Consider the following 23,666-nt stretch of genomic DNA (forward strand, 5'->3'; position numbering starts at 1 on the left):
ACTAGAGAGACTGGATAACCTCCAGAGGGCTTTCCAGTCCTAAGAATCTGTCGTCTCAGGGTCTAAAGAACTAACACATCATATAAATCAAGGAATTTCCCCAATTGGCACTTTCTTTCTTTCTTTCTTTTTCTTTCTTTCTTCTTTCTTTCTTTCTTTCTTTCTTTCTTTCTTTCTTTCTTTCTTTTTAGTTTACTTTTTGGCTCTTTACCCAATTAACTTTCAAATTACACATGTTGATATAGACTTAAAATGCAGAGGAAGGGGCCAAGTATACTCACCTGCCAAGTTATTCTGAACAAATGGAAAATCCAAATAAGGAAAGACAAACAAGTTTCTATTCAACTGTTTGAAACTGCATCGTTTCATCTGTGGCTCAAATAGCTGCTTGACCGCAAGCCTCCACTTGCCCCTTCCATATCCCTTTTAAGATTTTAGAAACAGTAGAAAAATAAAAGTTTGCATACACAGTGTAATCTAGGGGAAAATGACATTCAAATGACAAGTTTTTTACATGTGTACAAATATGTCATGGACTGACTCATAAGAAGAGAGAAAATCCTAAGGCCAACTTAAAAAACTTCTTGTCCACCCTAAGAAAACAGTAGTAGCACCTCTAATAAAACAAAAGCCTTTGGAAAAACCCCATTAACGTTCCCTCACTTAGAGGACAGGGGCAGGCCGACGGGCATTCAAGATCAAACCACTGGGCACTTTTTTCCACTAATGCAAATCAACATAGTAGCAAGTGATAATTGTGCATCTGTCATACTTCCTATGTGCCAGAGATGGTTCTAACCTCCTCCGATATAATTAGCTAATGTTCACATAAGCCTCCTATTGATACATGAAGAAACTGAGGTGTCGAGAGTTAAGTTACTCTCCCTAAGTTACAATAAGTGAGTGGCAGAAGCAGCGTTGGAACCCAAGCTCTTTGCTTCCAGAGTCTGGTCTCTTAATCACCTACGTATACGCCCCCTCAGTTGCAAAGAAAGGCGCTGTATCTGGTATCTTTTCCATCAATAATGCTGCGTAATGAACCACTTCAACTCTCAGTAGCATGGCACGGGAGGCAGTAATTTAGCCTGTGAATTTGGCTATTCGAACAATACTGGACAGTTCTTGCGGTCTTGGCCAGGCTCACTGGTTGGTCTCGTAGCTGACCAGCTATTTTCTATGCCACACACACCGGGGGCGGGGGGGGGGTTACTTTGCTGTCAGCTGGGTGACTCAGCCATCCTGCATGAATCTCCTCCGTCCTTGCAGGCTAACCCAGGCTTGTTCTCCAGGCAGAGAGAACACACCGCCTCTGCTTGCTGCATTGGCACGCGTCCCCACTGGCCGGAAGAAGTCACTCTTCCCCTTTAGTGAGGAGGAGGAACTGGAGAGGAAGGGCAGATGTGCGGGGAGGTCTCAGACAGGAGTGGGGGCCGTCAACACCTGAATTCATTGAACACCATTAATGCATCGCAGAAGCCGTGCTGAGAGGTTCTGCTGCTTGACAGGCCCTTCCCTGAAGCCATGGCAGCAGCTCTGCAGAGGAGGAGGCCCGACCATATGTCATCTGGAGCCACGCCTGAAGACAACTGGATTCAGAAATGTGCTCCCACCTGAGGGGCACAACGCGAGGGTATGTGGCACACCTCCTGGTGCAACAGGGACTCTGCCTAACAAATGCAAACATTGTAACCTGATTGTTGTACCCTCCCATTAATCTGAAACTAAAAAAAAAAAAAGACACGTGGCCTCCACAGAAGATTTTCCAGTGAGAGGCAGAAGAATACAGAGAGCCACCAACACAGGGCACTCCAGCAGCCTCCCCCTCCAGCCTCCCCGGGATTCCAGATGACCTACAGGGGCACAAGCATCAGCCACTTGACATCTGAAAGGACTTTGACAGCCACCATAGGGAAAGCAAGGGAAACTGAAGAGACAGTTCTGAGAAGTGTTTTCAGTTTCTAAGGAGGTCGAGGTTTGCCCCGAGGTAATCTACAGAGCATTCCTTTGTGTTGGCGGTTGTCGTGAGGCCCTCCAGAGCACCTGGTGTGTGAACAGAGGGCTGGGCAGCTGCACACATCTGGCCGCCCATGTGTGAATCCTGACGTTCCATTCTGACTTTCACCTGTTAACTAAAAACTGCTCATGGAGCAGCTGCTGTGGACCAGGCCCTGGAAACGCATCTGCTGTGCTGTGTTTGCAATCCCTGGGCACCTCTTGGTCTGGCACTCCAAGTTTTCACTGGTGCCAAGGTGCTTCTTAGAATACCTCTAGGGATGAGAGTGGCCTCACTATGGTTGTTCTGTCTCCTGAGGCTCTTCAGTCACCGAACATGCTGAATGACTATAACCTCTTCTCAAATATATCCAGCTAAATACTTTTTCTTCCCTGATTCCCAGGGAACAGTTTCTATTCTCCTTCATAGAATGTAAAGGAGACCATGTCCAGATGGGGTACCTAAGCCCGGCATAGTTCATACTGCACTGCTGGGGGGTTCAGGATTTACTTCTGGATTCAGTAGAGGGTGAGGATGTTCACACCAGCACCCTGACTGCACACCCAGGTGTGACAGTTCTGACATCGAGGATGTCCGGAAAATGTGAAGACCACACTATTGAAATGACTTTCACACACTGAGTTTCCTACCCTTTGGCCATGGTGAGAAGTCAAAGGCAGAAGCTGTGGTCAAAAACAAGAAGGATGGGGCGGCACCTGTGGCTCAAAGGAGTAGGGTGTCAGCCCCATATACCGGAAGTGATGGGTTCAAAAACCCAGCCCTGGCCAAAAACTGCAAAAAAAAAAAAAAAGAAAGAAAGAAAAGGATGAGCAGTGTTAACCATCATGAACAATACTAACTACTTAAGAATATCACTCCCTGAACCTCTGTAGCTCACCATGCTTGGTGTAAGTCAGATGCTCTGAGTGTGTCTTATTAAGCAGTTTCACGTTTCACTGAGTGCATTTCACCCACCCCAGGGCATGCTTGGGCACGAGAACCCTGGTATGACAGCCGAGCATTTGGAGTGCCAAATGATACAGATTATGCATTGTGCCATGTTCAGAACGTTCAGATGTTTCAATCATTTTCAAAAGAAACAAAAATCAATCCTAGAGGATGAAAGTGAGAAAAGGAGGCTTAGAATACTTTTCAGAACCTCCAATCAAGCGTGGACATCCCCAGAGTGACAGCCTTTCATAAGAATCGGGAGATTACGAGCTCTCGGAGCCTTTCCCCTATCATGTATTAAAATAATTGTTTCTCTAATTCAAACCTGTAAGCAGCTTAATGCCTGTGCTTATCTTCTTTCAATTTAGAGAGAACATAACAAAAATGCTGCATCTGCTCAGGGTCCGCTTCTCCCAGTGAAACTGTTCAAATGACTCCGAGCCCTGAGCTGATGTGGCTGAGTAAATAGCTGCCGTCCTTCCAAATATAACGAGGTGAAGCAAGTCTCCTCCCATCAGAACCCAAACTGAAAAGTGGTCTTAAGACGGGTAGATAACATCTTCCTAACAACTTAAAGGAAAAAAACCCCTCTGCTCTATTCAATGCTCTGAATTTAGTAGAATCTCCATGATTATACCAATTTCCATGGCAAATTCCATGGTATGCCAGCACCGTCAACTGACAGATTTGAGGACTTACCGGCAGCAAGAGGTGGCCCTCTTCACTGAAGCCATCTGCCTTCCCCCAAATTAAAATAAACCTTTGCTGAGCAAACATCTACCAAAACTCTGTACTAGATTACCTTTTGTGTGCTGCTTCTCTCAAGAAGATACTTTGCAATCAGAGGTTTCTTTTTTTTTTCCTTTTTTTTTTGGTCTCTATCATTGCTATTCAAGAGAATTTTAAGTAATTACGGAAGTTGTGGGTTTACTTTTATTTTTATACATTGAGAGCGCAAGTGCAGTTTTGTTAAATGTGGGTATAGTTCATAGTTGTGAAATCTGGGCTTAGAGTGTAACCATCACCTGAATAGTAGTGTGCAGTGTACCCATTGAGGAATTTTTCATCCATCACCCCCTCCCACACTCACCCTGTTACCCTTCTGAGTCTGCAGTGTTTGTTATTCCACTCTCTCTGTCCCCGTGCACCTGTTGTTTACCTCACACGATGAGACTGACCATGTGCTGTTTGAGGTGTTTCACTTGAGATAATGGCCTCCAGTTCCATCCATGTTGTTGCAGAAAAACCTGATTTTGTTCTTTTTCATGTGTTAGTATTCTGTGTGTATGCATGCATACATTTATTCTCATTTACTTTATCCAGTTGTCCACTGATGGATGTTAGGTTAATACCCTATCTTTGCCATTCTGAATAGTGCTGCAATGAATATATGAGTGAACGTATCTTTTGCTATAAAGGTTTTTCTTTGGGGTTAGGTAGATACCCAGTAGTGGGATTGCTGGATCAAGTGGTAGGTCTACTTTTAGTTCTTTGAGAAATATCCGTACTGTTTTCTATGGAGGTTGTGCTAATTTACATTCCCACAAATGGTGTATAACTCTTCCCCTTTCTCTGCATCCTCACCACCATCTGTTATTTTTAACTTTTTAAGTAATAGCCATTCCGACGAGTGTAAGGTAGTATCCCCTTGTAGTTTTAATTTGCTTTTTTCTGATAATTAGCCATGTTGAACATTTTTTTTCATATGCTTGTTGGCTATTTGTGTGTCTTCTTTTAGAAAACGTACATGTCCTCTGCCCACTCTCTAAGGGGATTGGTTTTGTGTTTACTGTTGTCATTGAGTTGTTTGAGTTCCTCGGAGAGTCTGGATATTAGTCTTTTGTTGGATGCATAGTTTACAAATATTTCCACTCACTCTGTAGCCTGAGCTTTTTTCATGACCTTGGGGCTCATCTAAGGGGGTACCTTAAATGAGGACAGGAATCTTTCAAACATGTATTTAAAACCCTGTAATGTTTGCTTCCATGTATCAGGAAAGCTGGTGCCACTGGTGTCATTGGGTGGCCCAATTCTAAACAATCGGTAATGACTATCTGGAGTACTGTGTGGCAAAGAGCAACAGGAGAGAGTCCAGGGCTTGTTAGTGCCTCTTTCATAGTCATGGGTGGAGGAGGGGGACACACGGAATGTCATTTCTAGTTCTGTTGATGCCACGTGACTTTTTTTCTCTCTAGAGAAAAAGGAAGTCAGTTGGAGGTAGATGTGGGTCAAGATCTTCCACATCTTCTATTAATAGCATGTGTCATTCTCCAATAGATGATTAAGTGTTTGTTATGATGCTTGCATTTCTGAGCTACAAATATCCAACATAGGAGCGCTAGGAGGAGTGAACAGCTGGCCCTTTCAGCTCGAGAGATGGAGAAGATGTACCTCTTGGAGTCCCAGAGAGCAGGAAAGAGAAGCTGCCCGATGAGATCTGCCATGGCCAATAGGCATAGTTGTACTTGAGATTGCACGTATCTGGAAATGACTGCTTTCCTTGCTCCCCCTCTAGGACGATAGTAGGAGTTTGACAAATTTTTGTGATAAGAGTTGAATCTATGCTGCCTACTGCTAGATCGCTATAAGGAAACTTATTTCACCATAAAAGCACTTTTTAAGTGATTGCATTCCTACCTAAAGGCTTGTTTTCATTATTTTAATTCACAGCCCAACACAGAAGAACTATTTCTTCCTTCTCAATCTGCCTCAAAGAACATGGGACTAATTCTGTCATGCCCCTTGTTCCTAATTGTATCAACCAATTAGAAATCAAGGACTCCAGGCTTGACAGCTATAGCTCAAGCGGCTGAGGCACCAGCCACATACACCAGAGCTGGTGGGTTCAAATCCAGCCCAGGCCTGCCAAACAACAACAACTACAACCAAAACATAGCCAGGCATTATGGCGGGCACCTGTAGTCCCAGCTACTTTGGGAGGCCGAGGCAAGAGAATTGCTTAAGTCCAGGAGTTGGAGGTTGCTGTGAGCTGTGATGCCATGGCACTCTACTCAGGGCAACAGCTTGAGCCTCTGTCTCCCCGCCCCCCCCAAAAAAAGAAGAAGAAATCAAGGACTCCAGATCCTCTTGAGGCCACACAGCACTGGGCATCTAATTGATCCCATTCCCCACCCTTCTCAAAGGGCATCTTCCTGTGCTCAAAGTATGAGCTGCCCCGTGAGCTCCAAAACTGTCATCAGCAGGTCCCTTATCTTCCTAGCCTTGTCTGAGTGGTCCCGCCTCCTTCTTACTATGCACTTGGCTTTGCTTAATTGTATTGCAGCTCCAGAGCCCTCCCCAGTGGCCATGTTTTATTTCCCGTACCTCTTGTGCTGCTGGACTCAGACAGGCTACGTGTTGTCCTAGCTCCTCATTGCTGCTTCCAGACTATTGTCCCCCTTTCCTCCTTAGGTCACCCCACTTGGAAACTCGGGTCATCATCAATACCAGTTATACAAAGTTCCAGATCACTAGCTCCCCTGTTCTTTGGAGATTTCTAGTCCTGGCTATGATTCCCTCTGACCCACTGACACTTTTGGTATTTCCTCTCCGACTCCCTTCTTGTCATCACCTTCTTCAGTCTCATCTCCTTCATTCCATGTATATTCACTAACTGGGGAATTGTACACTCTGGTGACTCCCCAGATGGACCTCTAACCCAGAACTTACTCTATAGCCAACTGCCTCCTTGACATCTCACTTGGATGTCTAATAGGTTTAATTTTGAACATAAAAATTTTGAGATGCCTATTTCCATTAGCCCCTAAAATAGGTTCCCTGTATAGCCTCTCCCATGTGGACAGAGACTTATTTTGTGTACTGCTGTAATGCCAGTGTTCTAATTCAGCCAGACCAGAGAGAAACTCAAGCACGGAGGGGAGATATAACATACTTTATTCAGCTCACAGGCGGCAGGAGGAGCAAGCATGGAAAGTCCACCCTAGCTCCTGGAGCCTAGGAGCTAAGCTACACCTCACAGTCTGTGATCCATAATCCACGCAAGAAAAAGGTCCTGTGCACCTTTATACTCAGGGGAACAAAGTGGCAGCATGCCAAGCAGCGGTCCCATAAGTGTGACTTCACTGCACATGGTCATGGCACTTTCCCATGAGAGCAAAGCCTAGACTCCTTGATCTTGTCCCACACCCAAGGCTGTGGGACTTGAGAAAGCCCACTTTTCCCTGTCCCTATACCTGCAATTTCCCTAATGCCTGGCACATAGTAGGTCCTCAAAGTCTGATGCATGAATTATTTTATCTTCACAGAAACAATCAAAAACTACACTGTTACAAAGCAGGCTATTTCACTTCCACTCTGTTGTGAGAGCGCTAAATGGGATTTTGCCAGCTTGCTCTGGAAATGCAATAGCACAGCAGTGTCCGAGGGATTCTGAGTAGCTGGTAACTGACCTGTAAACAAATCTTCACAGCCAATCCGATCTCTCTGCCTTGGCTGTCTGCCTCCATCTCATACAGATTAACACTAGGGTCACCCTCTTCAATGATGGGTCTCATCCTGCCACTTCCCTGCTCAGAATCCTTTGGTGGTTTCCTTTGAAGTATATAATAAAGTGTAACATCCGCTATCTGGCATCCAAGGCTTGCCTTTTTTTTTTTTTAATTTCTATGTACTTCTCTTCCTTCATCCCCAGATAGGGCCCTTGATACAAGCCACACAGTGACACTAAAGGTGAATCTACTCCCTGAGGGTGCTAGTGTTACTAGGACTCCTTAAGTAGAATTGACAGACATGAGACTGGCTTCACGAAGAAGAGAATGTATCAGCTCATGGAGCTGCAAATATTCTCTCTGTCCTAATATAGGAAGACGGTCGGTCACAATGTGTTAAGATAAAAGCAACCCAAGGAACAGCATCTCTGCTGTGATTCTATGTTATATAATTTTAAATCTACCTAGGGTTGAAAGTGTTTGTGCACCTGGGGAGGAAAAATATCTGGAAGAATCATTATATACCAAATGTTAGTAATTATTAACCTTTGTGAGTAAATTTCTGATGCGTTTTCCAATTCATATACTTACATCTCAGAACACTTTATAATAGAAAAGGTTTATACTTACACTTGGCTCATGGCACCACTCTGCTAATGCACGGCCATCCTGTGCTGTCCAGTATGTAGCCAACACAGGCTATTGATAAAATCTTAAGTTTCATTACTTACTTGCACTAGCCACATTTCAAGGGCTTCATAGCCACCTGTACTTAGTCACTGCTGCATTAAATGCGCAGGGATAGAACATGTCCATCACTGCAAAGCATTATGCCCACAATGCTAAACACCTGCTGGGCTGGTTGAACTCCATGTTCACCTGATTGCTTTCTCTAGGATAATTGGCTGTGTTTAGACAGCGCCAGAGAGAAGCAGGTGCAGGCCTGAGCACCTGGGATCTGACAGCTACCAGGAGTCTGAGTGACGTGCCAGCCGGTGTTCACTTATGCAGGATCTTCTAATGCATTTGGGGAAAACACCATCATAGAGGCAACCTACTGAGTCATTCAAAAAGGAAATAAGAAAAATCCTTACTTGGTCATTTTCAAAGGAAAATGAGAACATTTAAGTCTTTGGCGATGCTAAGATTTACCTGTTTTAATTAGAAAGAGAAACAAAACTGTTTGATTTGCAGAGAATTTTTTTTTCCTTTTCTCGTCCTTTGTGTAATTCTCAAGTAACTTAGCAAGGTGTATGGAGAAAGAAGGATCATATTCCTTTCTACCAGGGAAATTAAAATGGTATCGTGAGTGCTTCTATTTAAAATGATTTGGAAGCAAATGTCGGAAGCTCTGCCTTGCTTCCTTAGTTTTCTTTTTCAGCCGGACTCTTTCGCATTTTCCTCTACATGACACTCAGAAAATCGGTGTTAATTTTATGTTTTCATTCTCATGTGGCGTCATTAAATCATTTTTCAGCATGCTTTTGTCCTAAATCTCTAATTTCAAAGCTCATAATGAGAAAAGAATTCTTATTGTAAATACTTTTTTTTAATTTAGGAGATAAATGTGATTTTAATATTTAAATAGAAGTACATTCTAGTTCTGATCTTTTAAAATCATGAACTAGTAGCCCTTATTTTTAGAGCAACACAATTATATTAATGTCTGTGATAATCACAGTGGAGGGCAGAAACCCATTTCAGGGTTATGGACTTGAGTACAAGAGTCATAGCAGTCAGATGTCCTGAGTATTTTTAAATAAAAGATGAAGAATACATTAGCATGCAGACTAATCTTTATTTTTTTACCCATCTATTTCCCTTTCAACAAGTCCGAATAGTTGCCACACAGTGAGAAAGGCAGTATTTTGCACTTGATCTTAGTCAAAAGGCCGAGAAGCAATAGATAGGCAGTATTTTGGGTCAATTATCAAAAGCAGTCTTTCCTTCAACACAGATACCTGCTGAGTCTATAGGATGCTAAGCATTCATTTATTGGCTCTATTTGATCTTTAGGTCTACCAAGTCGAATTAATCACACTGCCCAGGGCGTGGTGAAGTCATTTGATGATTCATTCTCACTATCACCTACCCTGATTCTAATATGACTAACCTTATGGGCTTAGCTGTGTGTATGGCCTGAAAAGAATATAGCGTTTTTTGAGTAGGTGCTTTTAGTTTAGGTAAAAACCATTGTACTGCAGATTTTCCTGTTTCTTTTCTTTTTCTCACCAGATGTTTTTAACCTTTTTAGGACATAGCGATTAAGAGTGAAAAATCAAAACTATATTATAGGGGGTGAATGCTGAGGCTTCCATTTATCTGCTGTGTGCCCCTAGGCTAATGGTTTAATTTTCTGGTCTTCATGTTTCTAACCTGTAAAATAATAGTTGCTAATATACACTTTGTAGAGCTGTAAGGATTGAATGAGTATATCCAAAGCTCTTAGAGAAGCGCTCGTATTTGACATTTTATGAAAATCCAACGCGTCTGACAATGGCATACTGCGTCATATACACTACCTCATTCTGCTTCTCGCGTGTGACCGTCAAGGTTTTTTCTTGTTAACCAAACATGACACTGCATTTACATCTTTATATGTTTAAACTGCACACAGACTTCATTTCCACCCTGTATTTCCTCACACAGACCTATGGACTCTATACCCCCAACTGAGATTACAGAGTTATAGGGCACATGCGCACCGCATTTTTCCAGGCATTGCAAGATTGCACCCCAAAATGTCTGCGCCAATTACAACTCTCTTGACAGTGCATGAAGTGCCCTTCATTTTTCTATATTCTCATCAATACTCATTATTCTCTAACTTTGATGGACATAAATAACATGTCACTGTTATTTTGATTTGGACTTCTCTCAGCTCCCGTATATGAATGGTAGTCATGTGGGTCTCCCTCCATGTACCTTTGTTAGGTTCAAAATAGGATACACGGGTTTTACATCATAATCGGGTAGGTGTTTGCTTACACTTTCATTGAATGGTATGACCTCATAAAACCATGCCTGGACAGCCGTGAAGAAATATTCGTGTGTCTTTTATTGATATAGATGGTGATTGTGATGCTGAGCCTGACAGGGCTGAGCAGCAAGAGAGGGTGAGGCATTGAGAAGCTCCAGGCCACACTAGGGTTACACAAGCAAACTGCAGTGCCAATGGCTTCACTAGAATTGCTCCTGAGCAACCCAGAGATCCAAAAGTGAGAGAGAGAGTTGTAATCACAGAAACCTCACGCTCATGCTCAGGGCCAAATGTGGCTGTGCTGTGGCTTGTCCTCTCTAAACTTGGCCAGGCATATGGATAATAGTGTACCAAACACCCTGATTCAGGGCCCTGGTCCTAAACTATAAGATGGCATTTGTATCTGAGATCCTTAAGGTGATGTAACCATGACTGGGATCACGGGTTTAGTGATCAAGAACAGACAGTACGATTTATCCTGGTAGAGGTGAAAGCTTTAGAAATAGAAAGCCTTTCTTTCTGTTTTTGATACTTAAGAGCAGATCTTTATTCTTTTTCTCTCTCCTCCAGTGCTTCTCTTTTTTCCAAACTGCCTGCATTTTCCATATGGAATTCCATTGATATTCTGATGATTGGTACAGCATATGAAGAATGGGTGGGAGTGGGTCCATGTTCAAATAAGATTAAAAGACCATACACTAAATGCATATCCAGGAATTCCACAATACCAATATGCACTAAAAACCTTCCAGGAACAAAACCTGTTAAATTAAGTTTAACCCAGGATTTCACAAATAGGCCATAGGTAGTCTCTCTCCCCCACATGTCTCTGCCCCTTCTCCCTTCCCAGAGCATTTATTTATATCTTGCACATTGGAGAATACTGTTCAGAACATGCTCATATTAAACCAACAGTTTAGTTTTGACTGATATAATAATATGTCTCAAACAGTTTCAGGTCATATATTCCTTTGATAGATAAGAGTCGCTGTGAATAAAAACAACTGTGGAATCTCATCCGTTTATTCCACTGAGCTCTTTTAAATACTGTGCATACCTGTTGTGTACCTATGCTAAGCTGGGGTTATGAATTTGAAGGATCCTTTCCCTCAGGCCCTCACAGCCTGGTGGAGGCAGACACAGGCAATAGGGCATAGCTGCTTGATGCCAGAAGGGCAGGTGCCTGTGAGTGATGCCACAAGGGCAGGCACTGTGGGACAGAGGAGTAATCCACGTCGCACCGTGAAGCTGGTCAGGGAGAACTTCAGAACAATGGCAGGAGGGCTAATGCTCAGCTAAGCCAACATCCATCCACTTCTGGATTCTTCTTTATAACTTGACACCTAGTGTCAAGAACATTCCTAGTGATGGAAAACAAATTACGTGCACCCACTGCCAAATAAAGGAAAAGGTGCAGTGTAAGTACACAGGACACCCCCTAGGTGAAGGGCTCAGTTACAACGTGGGCTTTACCTAACAAATGCAAACAAATGTAAGCTAATCGTCTAGTCCTTGTATTCATCTGAAAATGAAAAGTACAGAATCAAATACACCATGAAGCCCCATACAGCTTAATCCCTAACGTCTAGGCAAATGGCTTTTGTTGGGCTGAAATCCTATTCTATTATATTTTTCTTAGATGAAATGGATTATGTTGAAGTTTTTATGGAAGTTACCTTTACTTGGGACTTGCAACATCATTAGGATTTTAATGTGGATATTGTTGTAGCATGAACAGGCCAAAAGAAATAAGAGATTTCTCTTTCCTCTTCCACCTAGGCACAAGGCTCAAAACAATTTGTTACAAGTGGAAGTCTAGAAAGCCACACTGTAGGTGGAAAGTCAAACAAGTCTTCCCAGAGCCAATTCAGTGCTCAGTTAGAAAATAAAGTCTGCAATGATGATTCCAACACTGGGCCTGTGTGTTCACTCGTGATGTCAGCTTTTGCTCACGCAGTGGCTGTGCCGGCTGATTAAGTCCATCTCTCTTTTACTGAAAACCTCTTTTGATGATTAATGGAGGACATTTAATGATGGCAACAAAATTGCATTTCCTTTAGAAATGATAAGTGTTGTTTCTTCAACTGGCTCTTTAAAAATTGACATGGCCTCATCCTCATAGATGAATGAGACTCCTTCCTCCCTTTTCAACCCCCCTTCGACCTACTAATTCACTTAATTAATCTTCTGCATATGTTCTAATCATCAGAAAGGACACCAGTCTTGTTTCTTTGAGTAGGGGTGACCATTTTGATTGCTGAGATTGTCATATACCTAAGGACTTTTTTTTTTTTTAGTGTTTTTGGCTGAAGTAGACAGCATCTCAAATGCTGTGTTCTCACATCCATGCTCTTTCTCCCAAGAAGAAAGTATCACCTTTGGTGTTAACGTCTAACGATCGGCATTTCAATAACCCTCCTGTGATCCTTGCAGCCTACCTAGTGGTTCTCATTTCTAAAAAGTCAAGCACCAGCACATGTAATCCCAAGAACAGTGGGAGTTCAGAGCAGAGGTGCTAGTCCAGAGCCCTGGCTTAACTCCCCTAGGTACAAGAGGAGCCGTTTTGGCCATGGCTTAATGTAACAGAAAACCAACTTCACTGTGTGAAGCCAAAAAATACTTTTTAATAAGGATAAAAGTGAATTTTATGAAATTTGAGAAGCATAGGCTGGCCTCCCCATCAAGTTGATGCTAGCAACCAGAAAACCATCAGAATTAGAATTATTCTTTCTCGCCAGGCATTGTGGTCTCTTTGCCTGGGGTGTCTTGTTCATTCTTTTCTCCATGTATCTACCAGTAGCTTTCACAGCTTTTTAGGTTCAGATGACCACGCAAGGCAGCTCTGTGTCTCCTGCGTTCAAGCTGTCAAAAATGATGCATGGAGGTCTGTGAATCTTGCTTCAAATTCTTGAGAGAATCTCATGGGCCTAACCTGGGCCAGGTATCTATCCTTGTTAAGTTGGCAGCAGACAGGGAATCAGTCTTGCAGTAGAAGCTCAGCTTTGGGTTTAAATGTGCAATTCTTTTTTTTTATAGAGACAGAGTCTTTGCTGCCCTTGGTAGAGTGCTGTGGTGTCACACCACACAGCAACCTCTAGCTCTTGGGCTTAGACGATTCTCTTGCCTCAGCCTACTGAGTAGTTGGGACTACAGGCACCTACCACAACACCCGGTTATTTTTTGTTGCAATTTGGCCGGGGCTGGGTTTGAACCCACCACCCTACTCATTAAGCCACAGGCACCGCCCTAAATGTGCAGTTCTAAAGACAGTCAAGGTTGAGTGAACATCTCAAATGATGTCAACTACTAGAGTCAATGAGCTATTTTCTGTCTTTTAAAAATCTTGAATAAAATAAAATGTACATTTATCCATGTCAGACCTACAAGGAATAACCAAATATCAGATTTATTGGATCTCAGGTAAAAATCTTCAAGTTTGGTTATTCCATTTATCTTATACCAGTCAGAATCTCTGAATCTAATCTTCAAATAGTTATTTGAGATTAGAAATCTGATTATTCCAAAGTAAAGGGATGCTTTTTGTGAAATAACAGGAGGAAAACAGTAAAAGGTACCACAGTGCTGAAGTCACAGCAGAGGAAAGACAAGGCCAGTCCCTGCTGCACGGGAAGGAGAGGCAGGAGACATAGAGGGCAGTGCTGTGCCCTGCGTGAGCAGCCCCAGGAGGCAGACCGATGCCCACCGGTCACTGGGGAGCTTCTCCCCTTATGCAGCGTATTAGTTTTCTATGCTAGGTAACAAATTGTCACAAGTTTAGTAACCTAAAACTATATAAGTTTATTATATAAACTTATAATAAGTTTAACATATTATATAACATATATACTATTATAAGTTATAACTTAATAAGTATAACTGATTAAGTTTATTTACCCCGTTTCTGTGGGTCTGGGTGTGAGTTAGCTCAATTCTCTGTGCAGAGTCTTTGTAGGTAGAAATCAAGGTGGCATCTGGGACTGATCTTATCAGGGGCTCAGCATCCTCCTCCAAGCAGAAGACAACTCCTTGCCACTGGGTCTGAGACCCTCAGCTCCTGGAGGCTGCCCACCATTCCTGCTCCTGAGCTCTTCCCCATAAGGTGGAAATTTGCTTCTTCCAGGCCACTGGGAGAATGTCTCTGCTGCTTCAAATATTTAATAGTCTCGACTGTTTAGGGATTTCAATTACATCATCGCAATTCCTTTGCCATTGCTCTATAACATAACCAAGGAGTGAGCCCCGTGCTCTCCTTAGGTTCTGCTCACATGCACAGAGAGCAAGCATACCGAGAATGTAAACCAGTGGACAGACATCTCGGGGCACCTCAGAACTCTGGCTATTCACTGAAACAGAGAAGGAAGAGTGGAGGCTGATCGTGGTTCCCCTTCCCTGAGACGTTCCAGAGCACAACTTGTGCCTTTCTTCAACTCTCAGTGTCATCTTCAAGAGCTGAGCAGGCGAGGGCTGTGTTCCCAGGGCAGCGGCCCCTTGCCTACTGACATAGTGGTTAACACATTAAAATGTGTAGGACTTCTGACTAGTCATTTATAGAACTCCTTTTGTATTAGGTTTCCCAGAGAGGTCTACTTTTTCTGTTAGAGGAGGCTCCCCCGTTGTAGCAAGTACCATGAGCCCATTTTAATTGTCACAATACAGTGTTAGTATTTTTATATATAACACAAGAATAAAAATATGAGATTCAGAAAGATTTTGTACATTTCCCAAAGCTGCACAGGCAGTAAGTAGGCCATCTACACGTCAGGGTCTTTAAGCTCCGAAGACCCTAACTTTCCATTACACGGTGATCACCAGCTCAAACAGTGCAGCCGACTCAAGCCTTCTCTGTCTCCGTAAATACAATATCCTCTTCTTGATGTCATCATGACATGTGTCCATTTTCCTTCCATTCCTTCATCCACTCAGCTACCCATCTGTCCAGCTATAACAACTAACCAATTGTGTTAAAACACTTGGTCACAGGCTTGTATCCTTGAAAAACAAGAGCTCCTTCATTTTTATATTTCTGCCAACCAAGCTGAGCTTCTGGCACATAATTGGTATTTAGCCATAGTTTGCAGCCTTCTAGTCAGTGCTTCTGTTGAGAGTCCTGGAGTTAGAACCCAAATCAACTTACGTGGCCGTTCTGCTGTGTCCTTTGTTAAAACAGTTTTAGAGCAGAGAGATCCTAGATGGATTGCTTCCATCCCTTTTCCTCTTTACCTACCTCCAGTAAGTAAGTAAATGAGTAAAACTGACATCAAGTCAGCGAGGGCCTTCTTTTCACAGGCTTCTCTTTGCTCACATCACTGTCAGTATTGAGCTCTCAGGTCCAAGGCCACCCTGGGGAAGGCAGAGCTCCTGAGCCCCTCTGGCCAGCTTTTTATGCCTTTCACACTTCTGGCCTCTGCAGTCCTGACTATCAGATCCCTGCTGTAGGACTTTATATTTATCCCTAAGGAATATTTCAAATGTCAGAATCACTTTGAATTTTTATTCTTCTTTCCCTGATATTAGCTATGCCTGCCAGTTTTGTGTTACAATACATTTCACATTCTTTCTACGTATTCATCCATGTCATTGACTTTTTTAAAAATCCCTAACAGCAGAAGATGAAAGAGAAAATTCTGTGGCCCGAGTTAGTTTAACTTATACCCAGTATTTATCCTGTCCTTGATGTATTTGTAAATCTACATAACAATGCATTTGTACAGTTTGTATTTCTTTGTATTTTCCTCAACCAACCAACAAGATGCTGGAGGAAGGAAATGCTAAATAAAGACAAAGACGTGGTTATCTGTTCTTTAAGAAGTGGCCAAGTAGGAAAGTGTAGCAGCCCGGCAGAGGGGTAGACCTACGTTGTGTATTTTACACTAACTGAGAAGCGTTTCCTGGCTAGGATTCTATGCAGATGGCAGGCTTCTTCTCTCCATTATCAAAACATATGCACAGGACAAAGCCCAGCATATCCAATGCAGAGAAAATGTCTTGGTTTACCTAAAATAGCTACACCTTAGTTTGGGCTCTTGTCACAAACTACAATTGACTGATATATTTTTAAAAAAAGGAAACATATATTTTTCACTGTTCCAGAGGCTGTGAAGTCCAAGATCCAGGTACCTATGGAATCAATGTCTGGCCCTCTTGCTGGTTTGCCAACAGCTGTCTTCTTCCTATAACCTCACTGCAATCTAAGAGAGATCATCTGTCTAGAGTCTCCTCTTTTTGCCCCTGGTATAGTGCCAGGGCATCTTAGCTCCTCAGAGCACAGCAACCTCAGACTCTTGGACTCAAGTGATTCTCTTGCCTCAGCCTCCCAAGTAGCTGGGATTACAGGTGCTTTCCACAATGCCCAGCTATTAGAGTCTCTGTTTATAAGGATGCTCATCCCAAAGAGTTCCATCCTCATCACCTAATTATCTTCCAAAGCTCCCACCTCCAAATATATGCACCATCACATTGAGTATTTAGGCTTCAACATCTGAATTTTGGGAAAGCACAAACATTTAGTGAATAGAGAGCAATTGCTAAAGATTTTGGAGGACTATAAAGGTATAATCATGGCTCTGCCTTAGAGGCTAACTCTTTAGCAGCAGGACGCATGATGGCGTGGAGGGGTTGAGATCCCAAAGGCAGCAAGAGCAGTTACGGTAGGTTTTCAGTAGTGTAGGTGAAAGACTATGGACGCCTGAAGAAATAAGAAGCAATTGGCATGAGAAAGATTGATAACTTCGTGAGACTTGGCAACTGACCAGGTACAGCATGAGGAGGAGTGAGAAAACTCGGGGAGGAAAGGGTCTAAAACCATACTGGGAACTCCAGCCTGTGTCAATGGAGGATGTTGATTGGATTTACCAGGATAGGGGTCTAAGCAAAATTGCAGCTTGGCAGAGGAGACAGGCCAAATTCCAGTTTAGACACGTGGCATTTGCAGTGTCTATGGGACACCAAGTTGGTGGTTAGGAAAGAAGCCAGAGCTGCAAATGGTGAGAAGAGGGTCAATGGACCCAATGTTAGGATAGAAGCCCTGGAAAGAGGTGAGAGCTCCCATGATGAGAGTATAGATCCTTGGTCGGTACCACCATTTACAGCCCACCCTGAAGAAAGGGAACATTAAAGGGACTGGGGAAAGAATGGTCATAGGCAGGAAAAAGTAGTATTTTGAGGTAGCTAAGAAAAGAGAATGGAGGCGGGGACTCAGTCAACCTCTACTCTCACCCAAGGTCATATAAAAAGGCACTGAAAAGAAAGAACAAATAGAAATTAAAAACCAAGAAAAATAGGGCAGTGCCTGTGGCTCAAAGGAGTAGGGCACCGGCCCCATATGCTGAAGGTGGCAAGTTCAAATCCAGCCCCCAAACTGCAAAATAAATAAATAAAAATAAAATTTAAATATTTAAAAAAAAAACCCAAGAGAAAGAAATAAGCACTTATCAAGTACCAGACATTATGCTAAGTATTTTACCTATATCATCTCATTGTGTGAATTATAGGTTTTAAATATAAAATGGTAGTTAAATGACACAGAAGTTCAAATCCTAACTCTACCATTCACTAGCTCTGCGACCTAGGAGTATCACATATGATATACCTTTGAGCTGTTTATGTGGTCAATGATAGTCATTATTATTTGGGGGGCTTTTATGATACTGTCTACCCCCACAGAATGCCCTAGGAGTCCAAAGACCATGCCTATTTTAATTTTTCTTACTTGTTTTGTTAACAACTAAATATTCCTAATGTCTGCAAATAGTAGGCACACGAGGCTGGGCCAACACTAGTCCCCTAAACCAACGTCATGCTGCCCTGTCCATCCCCAGAGCCTCCTGTCAACTCCCCTCCCTTCCTGTGCACCAGACACACAGACACCCTCCTACAGATCACTGTCTGCTCCCTGTGTTGGTGAGCGCTCTCTGATCTGATCACAGATTACTGGGGTTTGGAGAGCGTGTCAGAGAATTCTTCACCATCACAGTTCTTCCTGGGCACGGCCTCTGAGCTCATTCTCACATGAAGAGTTGTTGATTGACTGATTTACTGGGGTTGATGGCTCGTGACCAAACCAAAATGAGAAACCTCTTCAGGGAAAGAAACATTCATCATTGCAGGTAGGGTGACCATTTTGTTCAGGACCATCTTGATTTTAGTACTGAGAGGGTCCCTCTCCCCCAAACACCCTTAAGTCCCAGGCACTCTGGGAAATCCTAGTGCTAGGTGAATGGCTATCCCTGTTTGAAATATGCTCCCCACCAGTACCTGGTCCCCCAGCTTGTGTCAAAGTCGTATAAATTAGTGAAGAGCACGTCCTCTGTGCTCTACCTCCTCGTGGAAAAAATGTTCTTTTCCTCTCCGTCTCTTCTCTCAGCTTTGTGACATTTGCTTTTCTTGAATAAGCAGAGGGCCTGGGCAGAAATGGTGCTTTCAGCCCCGAGAAGCTGAACGTCAGACAGTGCGGACATCTGCCTTCTGAATCTCTGTGGGATGATCAGCACTTGATTCATTTTCTTTCTGTAGTAGATTGTCATTCTTGGGCAGCGACAGCTGAGGAAAGTCCCTGACAGATGAGCTCCTAACACCTCCTCAGATTCCCACAAGCCATAATTGCTTCTTTCACACCGACGTCTTCAACCCTTCCACCAGTCCCTGGGCCTGGCACAGCCGCACCATCTGCTCATGTGACACCAGCATTATGGCCTCCCTCCAGGCATCCCTAAATGGGGCTGGGGAAGGCAACAGAGATGGCAAGTGTGCCAGCTGGCACCAGTGACACAAACCTAGGCAGTGATGAATCATGGCTCGGGACAGGAGGAAAAGGGGAGTGTGCTGATGGCTAATTGTGCGGCATCCTCAGTGCAGGGAGGTGGACCTCTCTGCTCACAGAGGCAGAGTCAACACGGAGGGTTTCTATTCCCACAGCAAATGCATCAGCTCCCTTTGAATATATGGTCACAAGAGAATGTTAAACAGAAAAGAGACCAAAACTGGAGGTCTGAATTGTTCTATATTTGCTTCTATACATCTCTAAATGGTGTTATTGGGGGGATTCTCCAGGGAGTTTTAAGATGGCTTGAAAATAGCAGGGAGGAGTTTCTGACTACTCAGGGGAAGAGCTGGGGCAAGTTGGCTCCCACTGATGAGTTCCTTTGCTGAAGCACCCGCCCACCACTGCCATCCTCCGAGTGGCCAAGCGTCTCTGTTAACTTTATGTCCTACAATTGATTGAGCAATTCATTTAATTCTCTCTGCATGCTGATTCCAAGATTAAATCAATCAGCCAGCTATTCAAGATTTCTGCTACAAATTTCAAATTTAGTTAAATGATGTTTGTTTGGTTGTTATTGTTGATTTCAATATATTTGATATTCAGATACTCCTATGTTTTAAAAGTTTCTGTTCTTTGATTTGTGCTAGGTTCTTTTCCTATATGTGTGTTTTGCTTTTTCTTTAGTTCCTTTTCACTTTTCCCTTTTATAAAGGAAGTGGTAGCACAAAGGCACTCAATAAACATATAAATTCTTCCTCAATTGAGGAAGCTAGGTGCCTTTTTGTTTGTTTGTTTCTTTTGTGGCTTCATTAGCTCTTAGACAAAAAAGAGAAATGTTTCCAGCCAATGGACAAGATACACAAAATCCCAGATCCCCTCTGTATAGGGGACAGAGGCAGCACCTCAGAACTATTGGAACCCTACCGTTATTACATCTTCAAAACATTCAAGTCCGCTGGCTAACTTCTTCCCTATCAATCAATTGACCAGTCGAGCACAAAAGAAATAGAAACATAGCTTTGACTTTATAAATGAGCTGTAGGTGGGAGTACCTGTTAGCACGGCAGCTTTAGATACCTCTCTGTCTCAGAGGAAACATTTATCCACATTTCTTCCCTCTTGCTATCAGAAAAGCAAGTAAACCAATTACTTGAGACCACAGAGATGGCTGGTACGAAGGTCAGTGATTTACACCTCATGCCCAACACACAGAAGTTGTGATGAGGGATCCACTGGGTCGAAAATGCCAGATACTAGAATATCATCCTTGTAAGGCCAGGAACAAATCATAGGCAAGTGGTAGTGAAGGGAGAGAGAGTGCGCTCTGTAGCCTAGCAGGAGTGAAAGGTGTGGATGCAGCCGCAGGTGAAGACCTTCATGTCAGATGGTGAGAGGAGAGGGCTGGAGACATCCTGCACCTGGGAGATATGAAAGGCTTACGGGCGAGGAGGAAAGACACAAAAGAAGGGGAATTGGAAGGATGGGGAAGATTCTTAACACAAATGACCAGTAAAGGAAATGGTGCTTTCTGCTGTGGGTAGGAGGAATCACAGAGGTGCTGTTCCAGGAGGTAGAGGCCGTGCTAGTTCCAGAGAGAGGGGGGGAGTTGGGCAGAGTGTAAGGCTGTGCTTCGTTGCTGTGGCTAAAGTAGTGGATAGGAAAAAGCCAAACATTGTCTCTCTGCCCTGGAGTTCAGCGACTCTGCCTCCCCCGTCTCTTTACCTTACAGCATGCAGTTTTGAAACTCTGATACAGATCATACCCCCCCCCAAGAAGATCAGGAAATATAGACTTCCAGGCCTGCTTTAACACTAATCAGCCATGAGACCTTGGATTAGTCACTCCAGGACTAGAGTAAAAACTTCAGACTTCCTAAACTCTGGAAAGATAATGGTTTCCTCCTCAGTGCCCAGTACGTATTTCAAAATAACAATTTTCAGCCACGTCTGTGTCCCAGCAAGTTCTGATCTTTTTTTCTTTACAGAGCACTAGTTTTGATATCTTTAAACAAAACATTAAACTTTTTTTTTTTTCTCTTTTTTAGTTTCATGCTTTCTTAACGCCCCATTGAAAGGACATGCTTAGTTACTTGTTATCAAACAGTGATCAGTTCCACTTTCTGGGCCTCACTTTTCTCATAAATGCAGAATCTCCTCCAGCTTAAATTACTATAATTTTGTAACCTCAAATACCTATTTTTTGGTCTATCTTTATTATCACTATCTTGGCATTTTGGTATTTTCCAAATATGAGTGGAAAAACAATGTTAACTCCACAAACCTCTGCAAAGGTATATCTAAACCTAAGTGAAAATCTAGGACATTTGGGTCAAAAGGAAAGCATCTTGTCTCTTTTTATACCTAAAGTTTAATGAAGACTGTACGTCTAAATTCTATACAATCATCAGCAAAGTCCTTGCCTTACTGGTGGAAAGCATTTTAGAATAAAGGCAAAACCATTCCGGAAAGGGTCAAAGTTAGGACTGCTGTGGACTCCATAATACCTGCCAATAATTTAGGGTGCAGAAGTTTCCCCTCAACGCTTCTAGGCTTTCACTTTCCTGTTCATTCCTTCCATTTGTTCACTGCTTCATTTATTCATGACTGACATTTCTCTAACATTTTCTAAGGTAAGTCTACCTCGGACATTTTATAAAAGTTCCCACAGCTCTCACGTTCACCCCTTGCCACCACCCTGTGACTTTTCACCTCTGTCCTGAATGAACACGTTGCCCTGGTTCTCACGCCTTCTCTGAGAGGAGGGTGGCTGCGAGGGCTGGGGCTCTCCACGAGCCTGGCCGGGGTCTGCCTTTCAGATGGGAGCTGTTCATTATTTGCTGGAAGGTTTATAGAACAGATGTTACAAGGCACACAAGCAAGCACACACTCCCAGAGCGCGCTGCGCCAGGCACGCACACACTCGCCAGTACAATATCAGGAGAGCTGCTGCCGGGGTGATGGAGGGAGAGCGCGCTGAGGGGCAAGGGCTGCTCCGAAGCCCTGCTAATGTCTCTGTGTGGCCATGCTGTATTTTCAGCTTGTCATCATGGCTGGGACTGTGCTGCTTGCCTACTACTTCGAATGCACTGACACTTTTCAGGTGCATATCCAAGGATTCTTCTGTCAGGATGGAGACTTAATGAAGCCTTACCCAGGGACAGAGGAAGAAAGCTTCATCACCCCTCTGGTGCTCTACTGTGTGCTGGCTGCCACCCCCACTGCTATTGTAAGTACAGATACAGACTTCCTTCTTTATTGTCAGATACCCTCAAGAATATTTGCTGTCTGCTCTTTCCCTTTTTCCTTCTCCTCCTGGGCATTCACTAGCAGCCTTCTCAGTGGTATCTTGGTTCAGCCAAAACAGAGCAAAGGAGCTCTACATAAAAATTCATTCAAGTAGGTCTTGTCCTTTACAGGTGGCTTTTGCTTTTTCGGTATCTGAATTTTTTTAATATATTTTTTAAAAGCATGAGTGAACGTTATAAATCTACAGGTATAATTAGCTAACTGTGCTCTTAAAAAAGTATGTTGTAGGCTGTGTGTATTCAGGAGAGATCCCAAGTGATAGAAAGACTCAGATCAGAGGAGAAGCGGATCCCCCAGGCCGGTATCTCCTGCTGTTCTGATTGAACTTCCAGAGAGGCCAGAGATGAGAGAAATTACTTGACCCAAAGTTGGTTGTGATTCATGCTTGATGGCTCCGGGTCTGTTCACATTATATTACATTCAATGAAGTACAACGTCACCTTTGTTTATTTCATTTTCTCTTTCATTTTCAGGCAAAAAAAAATTGGCCTGACAACCTCTAAAGAAACTGCTTAAGAACCTAAAGTTTATAGATCTGTGTTTTCTGGCAAAGTATTTAACACTTAATGCAGTTTAATGTAAAAAAAATTTGGTGGGAGGTTTAAATGTCTCTTGGTCTAAATATGTTACAATGTGAGATTAGTTACGATGTAATGGCAGTTCCTGGTCCCCCTTTTCCCGTCTAGTGGCCATCTCCCCCAGCCCTCCCTTCATTTGGGGGCAGTAATAGTGAGACTGGGGTGCTGAGGAACACACTTACTGCTCAGATGGCCAGTTCAACCATTATTTTCTGTTTTGCTTGCTTTAAAATGAGAAAAATGGAACTTGGAAGAGAACTAACGTGGCCATAATTTCATTTGGATCATTGATCCCAGGCCCAATAAAGCTCCTCTCCTAAGTGATAAAGGGGACTGTCACTGTGCTGTAGGGATTAAGGTCAGCCTTAAAAAGCTCAGCATAATGGATCAGAGTGGTTAAAGATGCAAGCTTTGCAGCCCAGCAGACCTGGATGCATAGCCTTTGGACAACACTCCTTCCTGTGCAAGATGAGGACAATTGGCTGCTTATTTCATGAGTTGTTGTGAAGCATAGAAATGACTTAGCAAAGTGCCTGGCCTATACTAAGTACTCAGGAGCAGGGAATCAAAAAACCTGGCTGGTGGCGGTGCCTGTGGCTCAGTGGGTAGGGCACCGGCCCCATATACTGAGGGTGGCAGGTTTGAAGCCA

General features: G+C 43.2%; 1 protein-coding gene across 3 annotated transcripts in view; it reads left to right on the top strand.

Annotated features, from left to right (window-relative positions):
* The window catches only part of PLPPR1 (phospholipid phosphatase related 1), a 276,580-nt gene that overhangs the window by 203,966 nt on the left and 48,948 nt on the right, over window positions 1-23,666 (top strand). For all 3 annotated transcript variants that reach the window (XM_003785176.1, XM_012802344.2, XM_003785175.3), the window contains one exon: window positions 22,170-22,358. In XM_003785176.1, coding sequence (XP_003785224.1) covers window positions 22,170-22,358 — 189 coding nt within the window. The remainder of the gene's footprint in view (window positions 1-22,169; window positions 22,359-23,666) is intronic.

This window comes from Otolemur garnettii, unplaced genomic scaffold (assembly GCF_000181295.1).
Source record: "Otolemur garnettii isolate 467f Iridium unplaced genomic scaffold, OtoGar3 scaffold00014, whole genome shotgun sequence".
Taxonomy (NCBI): Eukaryota; Metazoa; Chordata; class Mammalia; order Primates; family Galagidae; genus Otolemur; species Otolemur garnettii.